This window comes from Cupressus sempervirens, chromosome 2 (genome assembly GCF_028749045.1).
Source record: "Cupressus sempervirens isolate cs-2001-9-10 chromosome 2, ASM2874904v1, whole genome shotgun sequence".
NCBI lineage: Eukaryota > Viridiplantae > Streptophyta > Pinopsida > Cupressales > Cupressaceae > Cupressus > Cupressus sempervirens.
Window position 1 is genome coordinate 399,530,000 of NC_143119.1, and position 27,425 is coordinate 399,557,424.

General features: G+C 34.7%; 1 protein-coding gene across 1 annotated transcript in view; it reads right to left on the reverse strand.

Moving 5' to 3' along the window:
• Positions 1–3,085: 3,085 nt before the first annotated feature.
• Positions 3,086–27,425, reverse strand: part of LOC149572822 (acyl-acyl carrier protein thioesterase ATL3, chloroplastic-like) — a 140,759-nt gene continuing 116,419 nt past the window's right edge. Inside the window, exons 4-5 of the mRNA XM_089813899.1 lie at positions 3,731–3,826; positions 3,086–3,512 (exon numbers count right to left, since the gene is read on the reverse strand). Coding sequence (XP_089670025.1) covers positions 3,393–3,512; positions 3,731–3,826 — 216 coding nt within the window. The 3' untranslated portion in view covers positions 3,086–3,392. The remainder of the gene's footprint in view (positions 3,513–3,730; positions 3,827–27,425) is intronic.

Consider the following 27,425-nt stretch of genomic DNA (forward strand, 5'->3'; position numbering starts at 1 on the left):
GCTTCTTGACTACCATTATTTTGATGTGAGCTTCTTCAGGATTAACAATTAGCATTAATGGGTGCCTCTTGATGTATTAAGATATCTTTTTACAACACGTATACCCCAAGTTGCCCTTTATGAGGCAAAAAAGGCTCATCTTTTTGTCAAGCATAAATTTTAATATGATGATCCCAAAAATGTGCACCGAATTAGGGTGTGATAAATAAAAATATGTAAAATAGGCCACACATGGTAATAGGGCCTAAATACATAAGAAACAATGTTTGAACAGAATAAATAAAGGAGGAACGCTTATAATTAAGCACCCACATTAATTAAATGGAGAGAAAGGACTTGAATACATAGAAAAAGTTCTATGATGCATAGGAAAATGAATGCATGTTAATATGGTCACTGCACAAGCATGGAATTTAATACACTTAATCAATACATGTACAATTTATGATGTTGCATATAGGAATTGAAGTACTACTAGAAGGTGGGTCATTCACGTCATAAAGGGGTCTAATGGCTAGAGCAATGTCATCATTCACAACCTTAACTTAGGCAGAAGAGTCGTGTACAAGAGCAAGTTTAGAGGCCACAACCACTGCAATAGGAAAAGTAGCAAGGATCTCTACACAATCCAAAGGGGTCGTGTGAATAAAAGCAAGGATAGAAGCTACAAGAATAGGGGTTGAAACAACTAGGAGCCAACATTTGAAGAAAAACAAAAAAGATATAAAACAATATGTACATATTCTATAGGGTTTCAAATTATACAAGGTCACATAGTTCAATCAAAAGTAAAATGGGTTTTTGAAATCTAACATTCCAAGATTTTCTCACGAGAAGCACCAAATAGTTTTATCAAAATTATCATAAATCAATAGTCGAGAGCTCAATCTATTTACAACCTATAATGTTTTTTAATTGCTATTGTTATTACAAATGATCATATATACTTAATTTTACTTAAAAGCCCCTATTATTTAAATAAACTATTTTTAAAATGAATACATTTTAAATTGATAATATATTGTGAGAAAATATTTGAATATTTGTTAGTTAAGACGTCATTATTTTTATATATAGTAATTATTTTGTATATAAATAAATCAATATTCATTGTATTACATATAGACCAAAAAAAACTATACTTAGACACAACTGAAACAAAAAATGTGTAGTAAATTTAATCTACAACAATTTCAACATTTCTAGCCATGTCATGAAAGACACATTGTATAACATAGTTTATAATTGATTGTTAGTCAAAATTAGTTTATAAAGTTATTTTTATTAATAATTTTGAAATCTTAATCCTAACTTCAAATGTTACTGGTAAATTGTCTTATCTTAATTTTAGGAAGTCTTGTCTTAATTTTAGGAAGTTTCCTCAAAAAATCATTTTTTTATGAGTTGTTTAAAAAAAAAACAATGGTTAAAAACTATTTTTTGTGAAAAATTGTCAACAAAGGTAATTTTAGATTTGTACGATTAGTGTGTTCTCTCATTGTAGTGGAGTTGAAAGAATAATAATAAAGAATTTGGAATTATGATTTATTTTATGGAATTTTAAAATTTCTTGTGTTTTTTCTCTTATATTTTTTTTAGTTGTTTGAAGAACCCTAACTGCATCATTTGGTATCACAGCTCAAACGGTTTGAAAAAAAGTGTTTGATTTTTGTGTGTTTGTGTTTATATAGGTTGGAGAGAGAAGATGGTTTCTGAAAGACTAGGTGGAGAAGAGAAAAAAACTAGGTGAGACAAAGGCAAAGTGGAAGCAAGGTTGAAAGAACTTGCTTGAAGAGGTGGATGTGTTAAACAACTATTTACAAGGTGAGTATTCAATAAAGAAGAAATGAGAAAATAAAAGAGAAGATAGAGAGATGAAGAGGAAAGGAAAAATATGAGGCAAGTAGAGATTAAAAGAGAAATTGGAGAAATAAAGCAAGGATTGGAACAAATAGGAAAGTTAATAGAACTAAAAATGCAAAAATGGTACCTACCAGTTAAGAAGAAGATTACATGGTCCATTAGAAATATCATTCACAAGAAGGAAAAGCAACCAAAGGGCAAAAAAATTAGAATATATATAGAATTTGACGTTCAAACCAAGAAAGTCAAAACATCTGTTGATAATGTTGCTTATGAAGATGTTGCAAATTTGTTTGTTAATGAGATGCATATGCATATTTGCAAGGGTCTCATGCAAATTGAGGTAATGGAGAATATGTTGCTATATTATATGATGAAGATATAAATGATGATGCTACAAAGGTATATGCACAAGAGGTAGAATTTTGGAACCTAAAAGTTGAGAGGTTGTTGAATAGAAGGGTTAAGAAAAATAAAAAGTTTCAAAGATAGAGGAATCACCAAAGAATTCAAAGATCGAGAAGGAGCAGATTTGCTTTCAAGAAGACCTGAGTTTTCTTTTCTTTAGGTCAATATAATTGGCATCTAGTGAAACGTTCATGATAGATCTAGGGAAGAAGCATGCATTAAAAACAACTTGCAAGAGCTGCAATTTTTGTCAACCAGAGAAGAATGTAGGAGCTTTCATTGGTTTATTAAAATTTAAGTTTTTAAAAAAGTTGTTTTTATTAAGAACTTCAAAAAAGAACTTGCAAGAGCTGCATTTTTTGTCAATCAAAAAAGAACGTAGGAGCTTTCATTGGCTTTTTAAATTTTTATTTTTATTTTTATTTTAAGTTTTTTTTATTAAGAACTTCAAAATCTTATCTGCAATATTGAATGTTACTTAACAATTCATCTTATCTCAGTTTTGGGAAGCTTCACAAAAAAAAAGCTTTTTAAGAGCCATTTTTTAAATTGTCAAAAAATGGCAAAAACTATTTTTTGAAAAAAACTGTCAAATATATAATTTTGAGTTTGTACTTAAATTAGTGTTTTATCTCATTGTAGCAGAGGAGTTGTAAGAAAAATAATTAAAAATTTGATATTCTAAAATTTGTTTGTTTTTTCCTCTCATTTTTTGGTTAATTGTTTGAATAATCCTCGCTGCATTAATATACTTGCGGTTATAACATGTATATGTGTAAAATACTAAAATACCTTAAACAATTTAGCTATCTCATGTCAAAATGTTTAACCTCGAGATAAAGATCCCTTAAGTACATTTTCTGCAGCTTTCAAGCGTTAATAAATAGATAGTGGATAACATGGTGCTAGTTGCCATCTTTTTTCAAAACATCTTATCAAAGGGATACTCAAAGATGTAGATTGAGGGTATCAAATTAGATATAAAACTCGATCAAATTATCAGATTGTATGCATGTTGTATGTTTGAATGGCAAATCAAATACGCACTGACAACCAATGAAATTATAACTACTTGACACTCTGTGCATTATTGGTTAGCACAGGCCCACCGTACAAAGTTTCTAGTTTGAATCATTGTTACGGAGAAATAGTGTGAGCTTAGATTTAAAATCAGCAGGAAAACGGACAGGACGGTAGCTTTTATCAAGGCAAACAACAGTGGCCTTTGCCTCCAAAACAGGCTGCAGTTGTAAGCTTTTTTTTGTTAGTATAAAGCTCAAAAATACTGTTATTCTGCTAAACAACTCCATGACAATTAGCTAACATTTTCCTAACATGGAACCATGCAAATAATCAATCAAAACGAGGCATGTGCAAAACCCAATCAAATAAAATATCTTTTTGAACTTGATTTTTATTAGAAAATTTGGAACAAATTAGAATTGAATAGAAGACTTACTTCCCTATTAGGCAACTTATAGACGAAGTGATCGAAAAAAAGACGCACAGCGGATGAACTGGAAATTCTCGCAGCAACTACAAAACTATCACCACTCTGGCTGTGTAAAGTAGCACCATTAGCCATTTTTAGAATGTATTGCCTGCTTCGGTGCTAGTTAATTTCTGATCAACCTTTTCGTCTTTATTTCAAAAAGGAAAAACAATATGGGGAATCCAACTTTTGCATATTAAACTGAAAGCTAGAAATTTCTTCTAACCATCTATAAGCTAATCCTTGTGACTTTGCAGCTTAATAATTTGTATTTTTGACTAAAATTATAACATTGGTTGAATTCGAGATTTTTTAATGCATTGATCTGACATCAAATGACAAAGAAAGGAAGAACAAAAAAGAAAACTTCATATTTTAACTATATTACTTCTACCAGTAAATAAAAAAGAACTTAATACAGAAACCATGCAGTCTAAAACGCATGATAGGACTTAATAACTGAAGGGCTTCTTTTACAAAACCAGCAAGATAGAGGGCTATTGAATGCTCTACTCAAAGTCCCGTCATGCCCCCACCGTGGAGACTTCAACAAAACAATCGCAGCAGTGTTAATAGCTAAACCTAGGAGTGAATTGTATAGTCCGACTTTTGCATATTAAACTGAAAGATCAAAATTTCATCTAACCATCAATTTTTGAAATTTAACTAACTATTGACTAAGCTAATCCTTGTGATTTTGCAGCGAAGTAATTTTTACTGTTTGGACTGAAATTGTACATTAGTTTTAAAATCAAGATTTTTAAGACAACAATCGACAAAGAAAGGAAGAACAAAAAAAAAACTATCTTTATATTTTAACTATATTACTCTTCTACTAGTACAAATAGAAGAGAATTTAATACAAACACTATGCAATCTGAAACTCATGGTAGGACTTCACAAGAGCTTCTTTTACAAAACCGGCAAGCCAGAGGGGTATTGAGTGCTCTCTGTTGGAATGTGTAATTTCCCCTCAAATGAAATGTAAAGGCGTAATAGAGGATTCTAGAAATTGTTGATTACTGAATAGGGTTAGGTAAAATTAATATTTAGTTTATATAAATTCTAGAAGTCATATGTTTAGATAGTTCTAGAAAAGTCTATTTGTATTATGTCGGCTAATTTAGATGTTTTCGGAAACAATCAAAGACCACTATAAAAGAGGCACAATCTAATGTTTTTTATCGATCAGGCAATGAAATGATTCTATAGTTTCTATAAGTGCCTATATTGTGTATTTTGTGTTTAATTATCATTGTGGATCCAATCCATCCACCCCCCATCAAATTGGTATTAGAGCAGGTTGGACAAAATTGCTGATTAAAGAGGAAGTGATGTTTTGGTGCTGCTAAATTGTGAAGGATTGATTTGTGTTATAAAAAAGACAATTGTTTTGAAAAAGACCACACAGGAAGTGTTGAGCAGCTGTGAGAAAAAGGAAAGAGGGCAAATCGGCAAGAAAGCACAGTATTGAGAACAAAATTAGTGGAAAGAAGACTTTTCATGAAGATTATGAAGGAACCAAAGTGTTTGTAAAGCACGGAAGAAGGAAAGAACAAAAGGTATGGTCATTTGAGAAATTCTCCTATTGCCATTAAAAGAAAAAAAAAAGGATATGACATGGAGTCAAGTTTGATATTTTTGTAGGGTTTGTTTCAAGTTGTTTGAAGATATAGTTAAAAATCTGGAAGTAACAAGACATTTAGAATTATCTAAAAGAAAGAGTAAGGTCTATTAATTGTTGATTTCAATGGGAAAAGTCAATAGAGTTTAGAAAGAGAAGACAAAAATGTTAGAAGAAGAATTAGTGATGGTGAAGAAAGAAAATGCAAGATTATTGTGTGAAAAAAGATATTTTGCAAAAGGAGTTGGCAAAAGTAAGAAATGAAATGTGAGAAGAAAAGTCTAAATTGTTAAATGAAATTAGTGTCTACATAGAGGAAATTGAAGAGCTAGAAAATAGGCTAAAATTTGTGGAAGAAGTACATAATTGGCAGGTGAAGGAAACATGCAAGCTTAAAGAGCAAAATAAAGAATTAGAAGAAAAGTTAAATTTGTTTGATGATATTGAGAAAAAGAGCAAAGTTTTAGAAGATAATGTGAAGAAATTGGAAGAAACAAAAATATGTTGTTAAAGAAGGAATTGTCTACTCTAAAACAAGAGAAAGAATGTTTGATCGTGAAACCATTTGTATGTTATGGGATTGATAAATGTGATTTTGCTGAAGTTGTTTGCAAAAAGGAATGTAATGATGAACATGAAAATTGTATTGACAGAACTTTTAGCTATTATAATGACAATATTGGTTTGAAGATTATGGAAAGAATGGGTTTCAAAAGTAAAGGTCTAGGAAAGGATGAACAGCGATTAAGGAATCCGATTGAGACTACAGTCAGGCCAAAATATGCAAGTCTTGGATATGATGCAGGCAATGGAAAGATGAATAAAGGTTCAAGAGAATCAATCAAAACCATAAAGATTGTGCAATGTTCACACTATAACAAGAAAGGGCATACAAAGGATAGATGTTAGGATATACATCCTTGTAATATTTGTGGCTTGAAATATTATTCTAATAAGACATGTTGAAATAGAGATTGCAAAATGGATTCTATGGAAGGTTGTATAAAAATAGATTGTGGATGAAGCTATGGATCAAATTGGCAAAAAATTGTAGGAATGGTCAGAGATTTATTCAGGTACAAATGGTCAAGTATAAGAAGGAATGCAGCAGCACTGAGAAACAGATTAGAGCAAGGCATCAAAGAGGCAAAAGGTTATCAGTAAACCCTATCATTGGCATTTGTGACAGATGAAGCAATCAAGGGGTACCTAAAAGAAGACATGAATTTGATCAAGGCTATTAGAGAACCATGTCACCGATATTTGTGACAAATGAAGCAAGATTATCAGTGGATCCTATGAAAAGAGGAAATCATTAGCAGCCAATTGCTGACAAAATGTTTGTAGAAATTAAAGGTCGTAGCCTTGGTAGACACTATTAATGAAGAAATTAACAGATACGAAGATTATCGAAAAATGGCATTTTGGCATCAGGCAAAACAAAGGATTTGGATTTGTATGCAATAACATTTGAGGTTGAAATTAGGGGGGAGTGTTGGAATGTGTAATTTCCCCTCAAATGAAATGTAAAGGCATAATAGAGGATTCTAGAAATTGTTGATTACCGAATAGGGTTAGGTCAAATTAATATTTAGGATTGTAAAGTTCTAGAAGTCGTATATGTTTAGATAGTTCTAAAAAAGTCTATTTGTATTATGTCGGCTAATTTAGATGTTTCCGGAAACGATCAAAGACCTCTACAAAAGAGGCACAATGTAATGTTTTTTTATCGATCAAGCAATGAAATGATTCTATAGTTTCTATAAGTGCCTATATTGTGTATTTTGTGTTTAATTGTCATTTTGGATTCAATCCATCCACCCCCCATCACTCTCTTCAGAGTCCCAAGATGCCTCTGCCATGGAGACTTCGAGAAAACAATCGCAGCACTATTAATAGCTAAACCTAGGCAACACTGTATAATAAAGGGTTGAGTTGGGCAAAAGGAGTGGCTAACCAGGTCAAAAATATAAGTATAATATATCCCAACCCAAGGCAGCAATTTTTTAAGACTTCAATTAATTATTCTCCTATAAGGCAGCGACCTGAAAAGGCATAGACAAGGGCAGTGCTTGGAAAGGTTATATCTTTCCAAAGGAAAAAGTTATGACCCTTCACAACTTGGAAGATACAAAAGAAAGATGCCCCATTTGGTGGGAGGCATCCATTGAAAATTTGGAAAAAGAAAAAGAAAATTGAATTGTAAAAAGAAGAAAAAGGAAAAGGAAATTGAATAATAAAAAGAAAAATTTATATTTTCTTCTACAATATTAATAATGTGAGATTAGAGTGATTTGTTACTATGAATAGATAGTGCATTTCCTTTCAAAGTATTTAGTGGTAAACTTATATAGCCGATCCACTTTGAATTTATTAGAAATGGTTTGCAAATAGGAAAGATAACTAGTCTTATGAGTTTACGGGAGGTGAAGTACCAACCTGTCCATTATCAAGCATGCCACGTCAAGATGTAATACTCATGGATTGAAGATGTATGAGTGCTCTCAAGCTTGTTAAAGAAGTCTCTGTAGTCCTTGTCAAGCATACCACCCTGAGATGTAGCCTTGGATGCCAAGAGGTGTATAACTACTCCAAGGCTCGATCGAGGAGGATGGTGAACCTCCAAGGCTTATTGAGGGATGGAGTGGATGGTGATCCAGATTCCAAACATATTCATAGGCCAAGAGGAAAATGAGTTCTTGGGATTGAGGGACTCTCAAGTATGCCACCTTAGGATGTAGCACTTGTGGGCCAGGAGGCATATGAGTACTCCTAGGCTTTAGGGTCTTCTCAGGTACACCCCAAGATGGATGGACAGGGACGGCAAACATTTCTAACAATTCCTAATATGGTTACTATGGGAATATACCATAGAATAATTAATTTTGGATTTAAATATAAATGATGCTTACATGGATGTATGTGTTATCATGAAATCTTGATATTTGTGTTAGTTCTTTCTAAAGTTAGTTGTCATATGTGCTTACTTCTTAAATGATTATTAATATTGCTGTAGAATCTAAACCAAGACTATCTTAAGAAATGCATTACATCTGTGAATTTTATTCAATTTATGCTTGTATGTGAATATCCTTCTTAGACTTAAAGTGAAAATTATTTTCTAGGGCAAAAATCAGGAAGATCCGAAGGAGGAAAAATACAATTGGTATTAGAGCCTTCATCCTGCCAGCCTAAGGATCAAGAAGAGTGGTTTATGCAATTAAGCCAAGAAGCCCAAAGGGGATTGAAAAGAGAGACGGAAACTTGCAGCAAGTAGAAACCTACTCAAGGCAATAAAATGATTGAACAACTAGGAAATGACTTGATGGCCTTCATGAAACAATATGAAAAAACAACTCAAGTACTTCTCTGCACGCTTGAAATAACTTGTGAGTACTTCTAGGTCACATCTACAGGCGAGTCACCAAGAAACTTACAGATTATTTTTTGAGTTACACATGGCAGATTTTTTACCCAAAAATCATGAAATCCTACAAATAAAACACTAACCTCGCCCAAAAAATTGTTGAATTGGGAAGGAAAAGAAAAAATCTTTTCTAACTTAGGATTATATTTACTTTCCATGCAATGCAATGAGAAAAGGACTCAACCAAAATACGATGTGACTAATCATGGAAATAGGTCACAATTGAGCAAAACAAGGTCACGACTGAGTACAAACCTCAAGGGCGTGACTAAGCAAAGCAGGTTTTTGATTGTTGAACACACCTTAAGACTGAGGGAGGGGTGAATCAGTCTTAACAAACATTTAAATCTTCTCTATCACAAACATTTATCAGTTATCTTTATCCAATTAACCATCAATAAATGATATTGCAATGATAATACAAACTAATGTGCGTCTCTGCTCTTCCACATTTGCATCATTGACTCCGCATTCAATCTAAATTGAATTCATGTCAATCCCCACTCAACTAAAACATCCATACACCAATATATATCAACTTGATTATCCAACCACAACTAGGTCAGCCACAATAGAGATAAACATTATTTACACAAAGTCAAACACCATGAACACTCATACTACATGCAGTCCACCCCACAAGACAAAGAGAACCCAATACATCATAACCCGCCTTTCATAAATGATTTGAACAAAGTGCACACAACGCAACATCCTCAAAGGTCAGCACTAAATGTAAAATGTAGCAAGACATTAGGACACATGCCCGTAAGTCCACGCAAATCTCAACATGTCAAAAAAAAGATCCATGCCAACCTCTTGACTCTTCTTTCAAAGCATAACCAAACCAATAAGTCATTAAACAAATTGTCACAACCCATTAAGTCAACCAGAGATTAACATAGACAACAATATCAAACACAAAGCAACATAATTTCACTTGCAAAGAAAACCAACATAAGATATTTGAACCAGAATACTGCACCAACGTTAAGAACATTTCCACCAAACTGCACACCCAAAAACATCAATGCAAAGCAATGCAGAGCTTTCACTAGACCAATCCTGACCATTCCTGACAGCTAGCCTCACTGCTAGCAAACAACAAAACACAACTTCGACCACTAAACTTGTGTGGACTTTATAGTACAAAATCTGCAGACCATACATATTAACTTCAAAACTGCAAGCCATCAACTTCTTTAGTGAAGCAATGTGAAGTGTTCTCTCCCATATGGACTTCAGAAACTCTTTCTTGCACATACCAGCTTCTGATACTTCCAATCTCTCGGATATGCCACCAGACATTAGAACAACAAAAAAACTTCCAATACCAAACTTCAAATACTCTTTCCTACATATTTCAGCTTCCCACACCAAGCAACACAACTCTCCATCAAGTTGACAATCATAACAATGTTGAACACATACAATACTCCATCAGGTTGACATAAATGATAACACTGAAAACATATTGCTAACAATCTTCCCCTTTGTCATTGATGGCAACACTAAGAACAAGTAACAACAAACATAACCTATATTTCTCTCCATCTAAAACTCACATTGTAGAAAAACAAATTTTGCAACAATTTTCTTGCAACCAGGAAAATATAACTTTCTCTGCTTCCCCTTAGAGCAACAACCACATCAATCTAGGAGACAAAAGATTGACATTAAATCTCCCCTAGATAAATGCACCAAAATTACACAATTGTTGAAGGAGTGGCAGTAAACCCTAAATTCTATAGGACATACGTATCCATTCACAAAGCCTTAGTGAAGATATCTGCAATCTGATCCTTTGTGGGGACATACTATAATCTAGCTTTCTTCTCTGCAATTCTTTTCCCTCAATAAGCGATAACAAATAAGAATGTCTTTAGTTCTTTAATGCATCACTCAATTTTTTTAAACATTACTAGTTCTTGTGTTATTACACATAATAAGAATTGGCTCATCATATATTACCTTGATATCTCTAAGAGATTTTTTTCATCCACAACGCTTGTGTAAAACAAGATGTTGCAGAAATAAAGTTTGCCTCTACAATAGATAATGACATTGAACCTTGTTTCTTGCTTATCCAATGGACCAACCTATCCCCCAACAGAAACGCACCACCACTTGTACTTTTGTTGTCATCTACACATCTGGCCTAGCCAACATTAGTAAAAGCTTTCAAAGTGAAATCATCCCTTTTGTACCAAAATCCAATCATTATCCCTCTTGTGCAAAAATCCAAAGTTCGGACTTCCTTACAAATATATAAATATTATTTTCACTGCCTTCACATGTGACTGTTTGGGATTATCTTGATATCTTGCAACCAAACAGACTGCATGCATGATACCTAGTCTTGAAGTGATCAAATACAACAATCTGCCTATCATAGATTTGTAGAGCTTCTAGTCAACTTCTGAAGATTCATCATCCATACTTAAATGATAGCTAGTAGCCATGGGGGTCTCGGCTGATTTGTAATCCTCCATTCCAAGCTTCTTCAACATCTCCCTGATTTACTTGGCCTAAGAAATGAAAATATCATCTTTCATTTGAGTGACTTGAAGAACAAGAAAAAAAAGATAACTCACCAATTATAGACATTTCAAATTCCTTCTGCATTTCCTCAACAAACCTCTTGCAAACACCACTATCTCCACCAAATATAATATCATCACCATATACTACTACTATCAGCAATTTATCAGCTTTAACTTTGAAATAGAGATTACAATTTGTGGTGCCTTTCTTAAAATCGTGTTGCAATAGATACCTGTCCAACCTTGCATACCAAGCTCTAGAAGCTTACTTGAGTCCATAAGGTGTCTTCTTGGACCTGCAGACCATATCTAGATCATCTGAGAACTAAAAGCCATCCGGTTGCTCAATGAAAACTTCTTTTAGCTCTACCATTCAAAAATACAGACGTCACATCCATTTGATATACTTTGAAATTCTCATATGCAACAAAAGCAAGAAACATTCTTATTGCTTCCATCCTATCTACCAGAGCGAATGTATTCTCAATATCTATTCCTTCAACTTGTGTATAACCTTATAAATCTTGTCTTATTCATTGTGACTTCACCATCTTGATTTAGCTTGTTTTGGAACACCCACTCATTTCCAATCACAATCTTATCTACCAATCTAGTACCAATTCCCATGTTGAGATCCAACTCTTAATTCATAGCTCTTGTACAAATTTCAACTTTGCTTGCTTCTACATAAGTCTTTGGTTCCACCTTAGACAAAAAATGATTAAAAAAAATTCACTCATCTTGGAAAATCTTCTCCTTGTCAGAACACATTTTATCTTTGTCACCAATGATCTAATCTTCAAAATGATATCTCAGCATATACTTTTCATAGGTCTTCAATGCTTGTCCAGGATCCTTCTTCGTCTTCCAGAGCATTCTTTTCTTTTGCAAGAGCAGCAAGAACATCTTCGACCTCAATCTCAAACTTTAGGGCAGCATGATTCCATTCCTCACTCAAATATTTATGCCCTTAACAATCTTCTTCAATATCACGTTATAGCATTGATATGCCTTGTTCTTCGTAGAATATCCCAAGAACATTCCTTCATCTAATCTTGCATCAAAGTTTCCCATATTGTCCTCATCTCTCCTAATGTAGCATATACTTCAAAATCTATAGTAAGTACCTTTCCAAACCACAACTCATAAGGTGTCTTAGTATGATCCACTCTCACTTGTAAGCTATTATGAAGATAAACTACAATATGCACAACATCTCTCCAATATATGTTATGCAAGTTAGCATCTTTCAACACAATTCTCGCCACTTCAACTATAGTCCTATTTTTTCCTTTTGAAATCTACATCTTGTTGCAAAATCTTTAGAGAAGAGAACTGCATTCAAATTCCATGGTCTACACAAAATCAATCAAACTTGAATGATGTAAACTCACCACCTCTATCAAACCTTAAACACTTGATATTAGCATTTATCTGATTCTCCACCAAATCTTTGTTAAAGTTTGTACCTGCGATAGAGATCTTTATCTCTTGAAATCTAGACTAATTACCATTATTGTCATCTTTAGCTAAAAAGGACACTTAAGTTTATTTTGTAATATTAAACGTAAATGGCATGTGTCATTCACATTCATTGAGGCATGAATATTTGAAGAGTTATAATTAATTATAGAAGTTATGAGAATCTCAAGAGACCTTCGGCTATAATGTGAAGAGTCTCCTATTGTTATATAATTGCATTAAGCAAAGGATGTTGTACACTGAACTTTTATGATCAATAAAAATTATATTTTTGTTGTGTGGTTGGGTTTTTCCCTTCATTCTAGAAGGGTTTCCCCATGATATTTTTGGTGTTTATTGTTTCAGTTTTGGCTCTTTCTCATGGTTGTTTATCTTCTTTTATTTCTGGGCTCAAAACTTAACATGTTATTAGAGTTGGGTTGACATCGACAATAAAAGAGAATGTACAAGGATCTAGAAACACCAAAATTCAAGGAAGGAGTCTGTTTATAGTCAAACATTCGCCCAGCACCCCTGGGCAACCATCTGTGCTTTGGATGACTCTGTTAAGTCGTGGCTGGGATCCTAATAACTCAGGCTCTTTATTTAAGAAGTCTTGGCGAATGGGAAACAGTTAAGCCATTCAATCAGGACTTGGATGGTCTGCACCACATTGTAAAGGCAAGCAGAAACATAGCAAAAATTGCAGCCATTTTCATGATTTATGTCAAGAAAAGAATGCAAGGCCAGTACCATGTTATAGAAATAGTCCCTTTAGAAAGTTGTACTTCATTATTTGTTTCAAATCAATGTTGCCTTTAAGAAAGACATGCTAGCATAGTCACACATTGAAAATGATAAGGAATTGAATTTGAAGGTCTTCCCAGCATGGACGGGCAAAGATGTAACAAATATGGGATTTGAGAGGAAACCTTTGTGGAGCTGGAAGGCGTGAGAGTTGTTGGATGTGTGTACCAGTATATAGAACTTCTTATAATCAAAGAAATTAAATCTGCACATAATATGAGAGATCGTTGGTGTTTGTTAGTCAAGTGTTGAGTTTCAACGGCAAATAAAAACAAAAGTATAAGACTCAAATCAATGGTGTATTAGAAATTGTAAGAATTGGTATAGCTCTGATACCATGTAAGAATTTGCCTTAGGGCAAAATCACCCAAGATCTAGAAGCTCAAGCACTAGCACAATATGGATCAATAAAGTATGATTAGAATAACAATATGAAATTGAATTGATATACATACACACTAGGAGTGCCTGAATATAAAGGTCTCTAGACTGACTAGGAGTCAGCAAAATGATAAAACTCACAACTAAGCACATGTCCACCAAGAGTGGATTATCCTCCATTGAGCACAGAAGTTAGTGCAATGATGAGAGGATAAGCTTACATAGGTGTGTCACGTAAAAAGATGTTGTAGACACCATGTGCTTAATAAGAGTGCGAACAACTGTGTTGTCTACATGACAACTCAGATATATATGCAAACTCCTATGTTGTAGACACCATGTGCTAAATTAGAGTTGCTAACTCTTGTGTTGTCAACAAGACAACTCATATGAGTACGCATACTCCTAAGTGTCTAACTAATAAATAATAAAATAATGCATTAACCTAAGTAAACTTAATTAAAGTTTAATAATAATTAATTATTTACACTAACATCCCCCCTTAAGTGCAACTTAAGGGAATGCACTTAAGCTCACGAAAGCTATAATGAAAATGCATGATGGGTCCCAACTACTAGGCCATGTTAGGTACCCATGTACAAATGTAATGCAATCTCTCTGAGAACGGAGAAAGAGGGAAAACCTCATGGGAAAAACCTTCCCTCAAAAAGAGAGATGAAAACACAAGATGCATGGATGGATGAGTAATCAAGACCACCCATTACAACATACATTATGTATATACAATAGAGAAGTATGAGAAGAACACAATCCCAAAAGAGGAAAAGGTCCCCCCCATAAGAGAGAAAAAGAAGAAGAAAGGAGAGAAGGTAGTCCCCCCCCCCCCCAAATGTAGAATGTCGATCAATGATAGCTGCTCCAAGATGAATGTAGAAGCTGATCCATGACTGCTAAATAATGTTCCTCCCTTTAGGAAGAAACAATGTCATAGGTACATATGAGATGCTTCCCCAATGTGTAGAAAGAATCCTAAAGATGAATGGTGTCTGTGAAACTTGCTCAACTGTCCCTGTGTCGATACTGATGGTCACCCCTTCCGATACTGCTGAAAAGAACAAGTTCAGATCTAGCAAGAATGGATGTAGAACATATCCCAAAGAACCGTCTGTCTCCTCGAATGATAAAGAGACCTCCTGCAACTATTGTGCATAAGGATCCACAATCATATCAACCTTGTAAAAGTGATCATGTAGAGAATGGACAAGAGGGTCAGTGTTCCCTCACAACAACTGAAGAAAGATCTTCTTCATCAAAGAGAAGATGTATATCATCAATAATGTCTCCCAAATTTGCTATGTAGAACTCCACAAACCTGAAATATCTGTTATGTAGTCATCCCCTGATTTTGGAAGTGGAAGACAAGGTGTACCCAACTTTACTAAATTAAATGGACCTAGCACTATAGCAATGTATGCATGTGGAATTTTCTGATGTTGTGACCTTGTTCTGCATTTGTCAATAGGATCCCCCATATCTGAACCTATTGAATCACTATCACTGTTGTCACTATCAGTTTCCACAATGTATGAAGTATGGAGAGGATTAGAGTATAAGCTAGGTGAACTTTCCTCAAAGTGAACATTCCTCTCTATGAATATTTCATGAGTCTCAGGATCCATAAGTTTATATGCCTTAACACTTTCGTCGTATCTAATTAAAGTACAAGGCCTTGGTGGTGGTGCCTTGAATTCCCTTGAAGATATGTGTGCCCATGCTAGACAACCAAAAACTCTGAAGTGTTTCACAACTGATTTTCCTCTGCACCATGCCTCAAAAGGAGTCATTCCATCTAAGACATTATGAGGAGACCTATTAAGGATGTGATTGGCACTGCTTATAGCTTCGACTTCAAGTGATGGATCAAGAGACTTAGCTTGAATCATACAACTTGCCATTGACTTAAGGGTTATAATCCTCATTGTTGCAATACATGTCTTTTGTGGACTAAATGGTACAGGATTCTGAAGATCAATACCCTCAAGTTCACAAAAATGTCCAAGTCTTGAGTTCACATATCTACTTTCATTGTCCATACAAAGAACCTTGATGGCTTTTCTTGATTGCTTCTCAACATGACACTTGAAGGCTAGAAACTTATCAAACACTTCATTCTTGTGAATAAGAAAGTAGACCCATGTGTAGCGTGAAAAGTCATCAATGAAAGTGAGGACATAGCGACCCTTGCTAACTGATGTCACTGAAAAAAGGTCTGCTAGAACCGTGTGAACCTACTCAAGAACAACTGATGCTCTCCAAGACTTCCCTTTGTCATACTTTTCTTCTAGATGCATATCCATTGAACAAGTTGAACATTCACCTGTAGAAAAGTTGATTGTAGGTAGACCATTGACCATATATTTTGAGCTAAGTTGATGAAGATATTGGAAGGCAAGATGTCCATACCGCTGATGCCATAATTTACTTTGTGATTGTGAATGTGTCAACAAGGCATGTGAAGGAGACTTAGGCACAAAGTGGGAGAAAGAATAAAGCCTTGTGTCATGTTTAACTTTACCCATTGCAACCAACGAATCATCCTTAAGATTTCGCACCATTACTGAATCATGAAGGAACTCAACTTTATTGCCACTTCCATAGTGAGTGATTTGGTAAATTGTAAGGAGATTAGTGCTAAGGTTAGGAACATAGAGAACATACTTGAACTTTCCATTTTCCATCTCAACTTGTCCTTTCCCTTCAACTTCCACTTGTGTATCATTCCCTACAAAGATGTGAGGTACCTTAGATTGCTTAAATGAAGAAAAGTGTCCTTTTGAAGAACCCATATGATATGAGGCCCCTGAGTCAAGAATCCATTCCCCTGAAGAACTTGAAATTGCCATAAATGCTTGCCCTTTTCCCTATGAAGTGAATGGATTTGAATCCTTGGAAGCATTTGGCACATTGATTTTGTTCTTCCTAAGTAAGTTTTCCAACTCATCTATTATCTTAGTCTTGCCATGATGCTCATCAAGATTTGGTTTCTTGCAATATGCATAAAATAGTTTATCCTTCTTCTTGTTGTTTCCCTTCTTGTTAGAAGAAGAATTGCCTTGTGAGGAGGAAGATTGTTGTCTCTGATTGTGATTTTGGCTTCCACTGCTTTCTCTTGTTGTTGGTAAAACTTTTTCCGCCTTGATTTGTTTCGTTCTCATTACTAGCTACCAATGCCGTAGACTTGGATGACTTGAGAATTCCCATATCTATCAACTTGGATTGTTCCAACATCAACATTTCTGCAAATGCATCAAATGAAGGCTTAGTGAAGGCACTTCCCATGGTCAACCTGTTGTAACTCGAAACAAAAGATGCATACCCTGAAGGTAGCCTCTTCAAGATGTGATGAATCAATCTATCATCCTTCATGGGATTACCACAATCCTTAAGTAGTGCTCTCAATTCATTGGCTTTGTTGACATAGTTTTGAATTGTGTCAAAATTCATAGGATCCAAGAGAAGTAGATCATCCTCAATTTGGAATCCCTTTTCCTCATCCACCTTACCATACAAACCTTCAAGTTTTTCCCAAGCACCCTTGGCATCCTTAAAGCTGGAAATGTGGAAGAAGAGATCTCTACGAACACAACTCCTAATAATTCTTAAAGCCTGGTTGTCTTTAACTTGCCAATCAACTTGTGCAGTAGCATCAGTGGGTTTTACAATTGTACCATCAACATATAGATTTAAGCCTTTTTTCATTAGTCTACTCTATACAATATCTTTCCATGTAGTATAATTGTGTGAAGTTAAAAATGGAGTTTTAGGTGAACCCATGATGCAAAAAAATTAAAGAAGCACAAGAGAGAAAGAGAGACACAAGAACACAAGACACACACCCCCTATTCATTCAATCAAAGAACCCCCCCAAAAATGATGTTTTTGGCACTTTATATGTAGTGCGTGTACAATAGGCCACTTGTCAAAATGGACAATAGTGGGCTTTTGATTTTGCGGTTTACAACCTCCTTTTAGAGTTCAAATCTGGTACTAAGCACTGTAGCTCAGATGTACAACAATTTTGAAGATTTATCAAAGCAATACAATGCAAAAAAAAAACCTAATTCTGAAAGTGGTATTTTTATCCACACAAACCTATAATCTGATTGCAGATCTGGAAAGTAGACGAAAAATTATTCACTTTCAAAAAAAAAGGGAATCTGAAAATGTGTCCAAATGAGCCCGAACTAAGCCTTTCAAGTTGCGAAAATTGAGAATTGCGATTTGTAGAAAAATTCAGGAACATAGATCTCAAACATCTTGCACCAATGTGTAGATCATCAAATTCTACCCAAAAAAAAAAAAAAATTGCTCGGAAAAAAGAGTCCGTATGAGGGAGATATCACTATTTGAAAATAACCTCTGCAATTATTTTTCTTAAATTGCCACCGTCACACCTCCAAAAATCAATTGACTCTAGATTTCACCTCAAATGTCCGATTTTGATGAAACAAAAGTCAATTTGGGGGTTTTTTGACCTTATGAATGTGATACCAATATCTAATTTGCACCAGCAAGCTCCAATCTTGTCCTACAAAAAAATCTCTCCTAGTGGCCTAAAAGGCCAATTTTTTCGTAGAATTTCAAAAATAAAATGTAAATCCGAAAAGTAAGTGTGGAGAATCCAATAAAAATGCAGATTTGAAAATAAATTACACATATGTAAAAATGATCATACCAAATTCTGCAAATCGGGCCTATGGGTTCAGGTTTGCAAAAAAAATTTGCCTCAATCTTGACTATGGCCTAGGGTAGGCAAATTTGTAATCAAAATTCACCGAATTGACGCTTCCGACGCAACGGTGAGGTCCACTTTGGCTCTAGATGCTCCCAATGACTACAGATTCTCTGGATCTGAATCGAGGTCCTCTGAGAGGCAAGGCAAAAATGGTCTCCAATGGCTATGTGAAGAGAAGCTCCCTCAGCTCTAATACCATGTAAGAATCTAATACTGGTCAAGAAGATGATGATTCCTAGAAGGATGGATTTAGTACACTATTTGATGAAACATTTGTTGATCCGGAGGAAAGCTCTCATGATAGTATGGCCGAATTCTCTATATTCTTGAACCCATTGTTCGAAGAAGTAATAGAAGATAGGTCTAAATTTTCTATGTTCTTGAATCCTTTATTTGAGGAAGATCTTCCATGCAACCAAATCCATCAACATCATCATGAAGATAGTAGATCTAACTTTGAAATTGATGAAACTCATGAAGTGTATTTAGAAGGTGAAACATCTTTCAATCCATCCTATGAGCAGGAGGTACATCAAACATGTGAAGGTGAGGTGGAATCAGCCATGCATAATGTGGAGGATATGTTGGAGAATAGTTCTGAAAATTTTCCAAGTATCATATCTAATGGAGTTCCTGATGAGGGAGAGGTAACATTTCTCGAATATGTACTATCTTAAAAATTTTATTGTGGAGATAAGCAATGTCTTGAATAAATAGATAGGTCAGATTGTGTACATGAAGACATCCAAGCAAAAGAGCTTCATTTGGCCACTTGTAGGGCTGATCAAATGCAAAAGAATCTTCCATTCAGCAAAGAATGTAGTGTACCTATTGATTTCTCAAAGGCTGAACATAAGAAAGATACCATAGATTTCATTTATGAAGTGGAAGCAATTAGTATTATCAATGAGTATATTTCACCTAATGTAAGTTTGAAATATGGGCAGCAGACTAAAATGATGAAGGGAAAGCATGCCATAATCAGGAGTAGATTGCTACATGATCAGAATCGGGTGTTTGATAGAGGAAAGACACAATGTTCACTTTTGGGGGGCCTAGGGCCACCCAATTTCACCGTGCATCATGTTTAAGCATGGGTGCTCGGTCTGCTCCTCCAGAGAAAGCTAGAATCTCATTATGCCCACAAAGGCAATATGTCCCCAATGAGAGCCACTGATGGAATTCTAATTTTTTGAGTTTCTATTTTTCAATATAATGGAATATAATAGTGGTTTGCATTTTATAAGCCATATACATATGTAACTGAAAATAAAAGAAAGCAATGCACAAATAATTGGGTTGAAAATCATTATTTCCATTCACAATCATATCAAAATTGAGCATGAAGTGTTACATCCTTTATTACTACTGTACAAATCAGAACACAAGGAAATTAAAGGGTTCCTTGGCTTCACACATATGCACTATCAATTCCTGGAGACTTGAAGACTTCTCAAAACCTTCCCAAGTCACATATTGACATACAAATAATTTCTGGACAATGCTGTGGTTGCAGATTATAATCTGGAACCTTAGTAGATGAAATGAGCAGAAACATGAATGTTTAGCTTTTTCTTATCCTAATCTGAGACAGAAGTACACATTTAGCTCTCTACACAACTATGGAAAAACATCGAAAGTCTAAACATTTGAAACCCAAGGATATATTGCTCCCTTTAGAAAGATGTATAATCATGGCAAACACATATCATATATCAAGTGAGCAGAATTCTTTTGCAGAATCATTCATCCAATGCCTAATGAAAGACAATTTTTCTGATTTGCTTGAACAATATGGAGAGATAAGAGATGAGTATGAGATACCTATGTATAGGTGCGGCCTCATATGCAATAGAAATGGAATAAAATGATTTAGAAAATGAAGCCATCAAGGATAAAAACATGAAGAAGACCAAATGTAGAACGCCGATAGTCATATCTCTGTATCCCAAAGGCATTGATTCAATAATCTTAGGCAATGAACGTAACATCGTGGATGTCAATGGTCAAAGCGGTTCTCTCAAAAAATGTTGAGACCAATCTACACCTTGTGGCAAAATAAATATATTCATCGCGAGACCAGATACAAAGAGCATATGGCGTGATTAACGAGTTTTACGGCATTTATCGCAGATAATAAAGATAACAATTTGTTGAAGCCCGCCACCAAGATGGAGTTTCATGGAAATATACGAAGAGTAAAAGTATTATTACCCACGCCGCATAAGTAAGAAAGCTAGGATTGATTATATAATTGCGTATTTCTTTAAGGGTTTTCTAAGGAATACAGATCATCAATTGTAAGGATTATTAGTCGGATAACTATTGATGTTATAAGGTTGAAAATTAATCAAACAAGTGTGATTAAATAAAACTATATGCAAATGAAAGGATATAACTTTTCATTTGTACCTACTTAGTATTGAGATATAAATAAAGAGAAGTCAAAGATAAGAAACATATTCGAAAAACATTCAGATTCATATTCTAGAGAAAGTATTGTATATTTATTATTGTATGGAGGGATAAGGAGCAACATTATGACTTTGTAATATAAATTCTATTATTTTATTTTTATTAAAAAAAATGTTCTTTGTTTATTATTAAAGATGTGGAGATTTAAACTGTAGATGAATCATCCTTTCTAATTATTTTTTGGAATTCTGTATACAATTCAAAAGTCGGATAAGTGGACATGGTCATTTAGCATTTTAAATTCGATCATTATAGATATTGTGAAATATTAAATTATTTTCATATCTATGTCCAATTTGTCTCCCTACCAGAGGAGTTAAAGTTCAATCTGGATGAATTTAAGATTGCGTATACATTTGATCTATCACATCTTGATTATTTAATTGTTGGCAATAAAGTGTGTAAAACATTATAAAGTTGCACATGAAAATTCACTGAAGTTGACTCTATTGCCCAAATGAGCAAAGGCACTAGTCTTTTTATTATTGAAGTCAAAAAATCTATAACTTCCTTCCTAAAAGCATCAAATTCATTATTAACAAACATTAAACAAAACATCCAACCATTGCTCGGTATTCAATTTCATTTTTATTGAGTTCCAAGACCTTGCCAGTCAGAGAACTCCAAAGCTTAAATTCGCTTTAGAAAAGCTTTGAACTAAATGATCAGGTTTGAGGAGAAGGTCTACTCACCTAGGTGTAGCGGAGCCTAAAGTGCAGGGGAATCGAGAAGTATTCCCGTTCATTGGCTAGAACTGATTGAGAAGTCCTATCAGAGAAGTGGCGAGCTCTTGGATTTCCAATCTATGGTTTTGGGAACCAACACCACCTTCACGCAAAATGCGGCTTGGATAATCAGGTCATAATCTCCATTCAGCGGAGATGGCAGTAAATATTCTCAAGGTTTCGTTTGACAAGGAGGATGCGAGTGCAGGAGGGACGATTGTGGGTGCTAAAATTGCATAAGATGAGATCCTCTCTGTTCACCTCCCTTCTTCTATTGGCAATTTTTTTTATATAATGATTATGTGCAGTTCACGATTTTGTTAATGCTATTTTGGTTGCGAAAGTTGGGGGAATTTCGGGCTTGTCTTTCACATTTACCCTCAATTATAGTTTCCTCCAATAATAGCACTTATTATTCGGTGAGTTTTTTTTTTTGGCATCTGTTGTTGGAAGACCAAATATTGCTTGCTCGATCAGTGCAAGTAGGAAGAGAGGCAAAAAAAGAACATCAAGAGAAAAGCGAAATAAAACAGTGGTTTTAAAAATTATTAGCGCAAGATGGGTTCTCGTTGGAATGATAACAAGCCATGATCATATTTTCTCTAACAAAGAAAGACAAAGATCGTGCTAACAATTCCTAGATTTCCCTTTGGCACTATCGATTTCTATCTTAACTCTTTCTGACCTATCAAAAGAAGCAATTACATAGGAGGTGACAATGTATGTCAAACGGATAGTGTCCATGTTTCTACATTATATTTCGATTCCATGTAATTGTTGGTGAAGACTGTGATCAGTCACCACCTAGTATCTTATGCGATTCCATGCGTGTAACCGTCATCTCTTTTGAGCACTGGAGCAAAGCATATCAGAATGCATCTTTGTCAAGGATAGCCACATATGTTGCTAGATCTCTTGCAAATTATGATTACTGGACGTGGACAAAAAATTTTGTGCATCCAGAGATAAGTATCATTCTTCTATGTCTATTGTGTATATTATTCATGAGATGAAATTATATACAGATAGGAACCGAAATACTATTTAGAATTGATTTGTTTACTGTGAATAGTGAACGTTGTGTAATAATTGTTTTTTTATTCTTCTTGAAGCTGTGAAAGTTGTCAGTAATGGAGAGAGTAAGATTTATGCTGAAGTGCCTTCTAGATTGTAGTAAGAGGGCTACAATGATTGTTGAATGGACCTTGTTTGACATCAACATAGAGATTAGTATTACTTTTGTAGAGGTCATGATTTTTTTTATATAAATGAAAATAATATATTTATTGTATCAATATTTCTTATATGATAGTGTAAGAATTTGGTATAGCTCTGATACCATGTAAGAATTTGCCAAAGGCAATAATTCAACACTAAGATCAAGAAGCTCAATAATGATCAAATGAGAATCTCAATAATGATCAAGATGATAATGGATATTAGATAATTGGCTATGAGATGAATACACACTAGAAGTGTCTGTATATAAAGGCAACTAGAATCACTAGGAGTCAGCAAAGAGATAAGGATTACAACTCAGCAAATGTCCACCAAAGGTGGATTATCCTCCATTGAGCACAAGAGTTTGTGCGATGATGTGAGGATAAGTTTACATATGTGTATCTCATAAAGAGATGTTGTAGGCACCATGTACTCAAATAAGTTGCTAACTCTTGTGTTGTCAACAAGACAACTCATATGACTATGCATATTCCTAAGTAAACTTAAGTAAAGTGTAATAATAATTAATTATTTGCACTGACACTCCCACTTAAGTGCAACTTAGGGGAACGCACTTAAGCGCACAAAGCTAAATTCAAGATGCAATGTGGGTCCTGGCTACTAGGCCATGATAGGTACCCATGTACAAATGCAATGCTCTACATACAATGCTATGCAATGCTATCTCTCTGAAAACAGAGAAAGATGGAAAACCTCATGGGAAAAACCTTCAAAAAGAGAGATGAAGAAATACAAGATGCATGCAAGGATGGAGTAATCAAGACCCCCCTAGTATGACATACATCATGCATGTACAAGCATATATCCTCCATAAGAAAAAATACATGATGGTATTCCCCCCATATTGAATAATCTCCAGCAAGGATGTCATGAAGACAAAAAAGTATCCAATGCCTACAAACAACATTTATCCCTTTAGGAAGAAGATACACCAAGTATAGTTGCAAGTATACTTCCCATTGTGTATAGGAAGATGGATGAGGAATCCATATGTAGTATGCTATGGATGCTGCCTCTGAAGTCTGCTCATATGTTGATAAGTACTTGATGAATGTAGATGCCAAATTCAATCTGGTGGATGCCCAAAAGAAGGTGGCAAACAAGGTAACATGTCCATGTATGAAATTGAATCAAACTCCAAAGACAAGGAATCATCCTTATAGGAAGATATGGGAAGATAAGCAATATAGCCTCCCCTCAATGATGAATGCACACCCATGGAAGAAGCTCTTTGATGACTGAAAAAGCTGCACCATGAAAACTTAATGATGTTCCTCCTTGTAGGAAGAAATGGTGTCATAGGTGTAGTAGAGAATGCTCCCCAATGAGTAGGAAGAATCCTGAAAAGATATGATGTCTGAGGAAACTGGAATACAATCTCCAAAGACTAATATGTCTCCTTTGAAGTAAAAGAGTCCTCCTCCAACTTTTGAAAAGAAGTGTCCACAATCATGTCAATCTCAAAAGAAAGATCAAGTGGTTGAGGGTCAGAGTGTTCTCTCGCAACAAGTGACGAAGAATTCTCCTAGACAAAGAAAAGATGGATGTCATCAATAATGTCTCTCACATCTTCAATGTAAGACTCCACAAACAACACTACAATGTTTGGAAGGAAGTCATCCCATGAAGCTGAAATAGGAAGACATGGTGTCACTGAATCAGGAGTATAGGAGTATATGTGGCTGGAACTGGATCAGTAGAAGCAACGAGAGCATCAAGAGGTATGATCTCAACTGGAGTTGTAGGTACCACAACTAGAGTGATTGGAGGTAGAATGTCCTCTGGTAATGGAGGAACTTGTGGATCTCCATATGCTTTCCAAAGACACATCCAAATGTCATGAGGACTACTTGCCTTACTAAGTGGAGCAAAAGATTCCTTACTCATATTGTTATACATAAAGTGAAGAAGAAGAGAAAGATGTCCCCAATTAGTATTAGGTGGAAATATCTTTGAATATAGATAAGGAAACACTTCCTTATGTTCTCTTAGATGATCAATCATCAAAGCACTCCTTTTTTTTTTGTGTCTTTGTCAATTTGATTCCTAAACCAAAGTGACACTTTTGACATGACTCCATGAGATCAAATAATGTATGCACCCCCAAAATGCAAAAAAAAAATCAAAGGAACCCCCCCTAATGCATGATTTGGCACTTTATATTTAGTGAGATTACAATGGCCACCTACCAATTTGGCGCGTAAGTGGACTTTTGATTTTGATGGTTACAACAACAAATATGAAGCTATATCGGACTCAACAAGATAAGACACAAGACTTCTCAAGGATCTAATTAATTACAAGTGCCAATAGGCCAAAATAAGACCAAAGTTTGAAAGTACTATGTCTACTCAAAATTACTCCAAACTGATACCAGATCTGGAAAGTAGACAAAAAATCATGCACTTTCAAAAAAAAAGCACCTAAATATGTGTCTAGATGAGCCCGAACTAAGCCTATGAAGTTGCAAAAATCAGGATTTGCAATTTGCAAAAAAATTCAGTAACAGAGATCTCAACCATCCTGCACCAATGTGTAGATCACAAAATTCTACCCCAAAACAAAAAAAAAAATGCTCAAAAAAAGGAGTCTATATGAGGGAGATATCACTGTTTGAAAATCACCTCTGTAATTATTTTTCCTGAATCACTGCCATCGCACCTCCAAAAATCAAATGACTCTAGATTTCACCTCAAATGTCCAATTTTGATGAAACAAACTTGATTTGGGAATTTTTGACCTTCTAAATGTGACACCAATATTTGATTTGCACCAGCAAACTCCAGTCTTCACTTGCAAAAAAAAAAAAATCTCTCCAATGGTCATGCAATGAAGCTTTTGTGGCTCTGATACCATGTAAGAATTTGGTATAGCTCTAATAATATGTAAGAATTTGCCCAAGGCAATAATTCAACACCAAGATCAAGAAGCTCAATAGATAGCACAAGAGAGACTAATGATGATCAAATGAGAATATCAATAATGATCAAGATGATAATGGATATCAGATAATTGGATATGATATGAATACACACTAGAAGTGTCTATATATAAAGGCAACTAGAATGACTAGGAGTCAGCAAAGAGAAAAAGATTACAACTCAGCACATGTCCACCAAAAGTGGATTATCCTCCATTGAGCACAGGAGTTTGTGCGATGATGAGAAGATAAGTTTACATAGGTGTATCTCATAAAGAGATGTTGTAGACACCATGTGCTCAAATAAGTTGCTAACTCCTATGTTGTCAACAAGACAACTCATATGACTATGCATATTCCTGAGTAAACTTAAAGTAAAGTATAATAATAATTAATTATTTACACTAACAGATAGATTGATCTTAATCTCTCTTGGTTGTTGGATGTAACAAGGTAAGGATTACAACTTCAAAGGAAAATGTTGAGCTTTAGAGGAAGGCTTCATAATTAAGAGGGAGTACTTATGGAAACCCCTTCATTCTCATATATACTTGTGATGCTTGTGGTATTTATAAAATTTGAGACTTAAATGGAATCAAGTCTTAGTTTGTTATTGCCTATTTTATTCTTGTGTGAAAAAATGAGATTGTAAATCAACTATGATAACTCTCACTATGCGATAGTGAACATCATGTTGAGAGAGTCCATGATGTCATCACGTTGAGAAACTTCGTGATGGGAGTAGGATGTCATGTTGAGAGATTCCATAATAGTTCACGTTGAGAGAGTCCGTGATTAAAGGCTTAGCTGTGATTCTTACAAATCTTTTCATGTTGAGTGATTCCATGAATATGAGTAATTGTTATAGGATTTCATGTTGAGTGATTCCCTAAATATGACTCATTGTTACAGGTCTTCATGTTTAGTAACTCCATGAATTATGTTTTGAATTTGCATGATCAGAATTTATCATTAACATTTTTTTGGTTGCAGCTTTGTGTGACTATTTAGCTAAAGATCTCTCTCTTGCTAAGAGGGAGTGTTAAAGTTTGTAGCTGTGATAGAGATCTTTATCTCTCAAAACTGGACATTATTACCATTATTGTCATCTTCAGTTGAAAAGGACACTTAAGTTTAATTTGTAATATTAAACGTAAATGACATGTGTTATTCACGTGCATTGAGACATGAATATTCCAAGAGTTATAATTAATTATAAGAGTTATAAGAATCTCAAGAGACCCTCAGTTATAATGTGAAGTCTCTCCTATTGTTATATATTCGCATCAAGCAAAGGATAT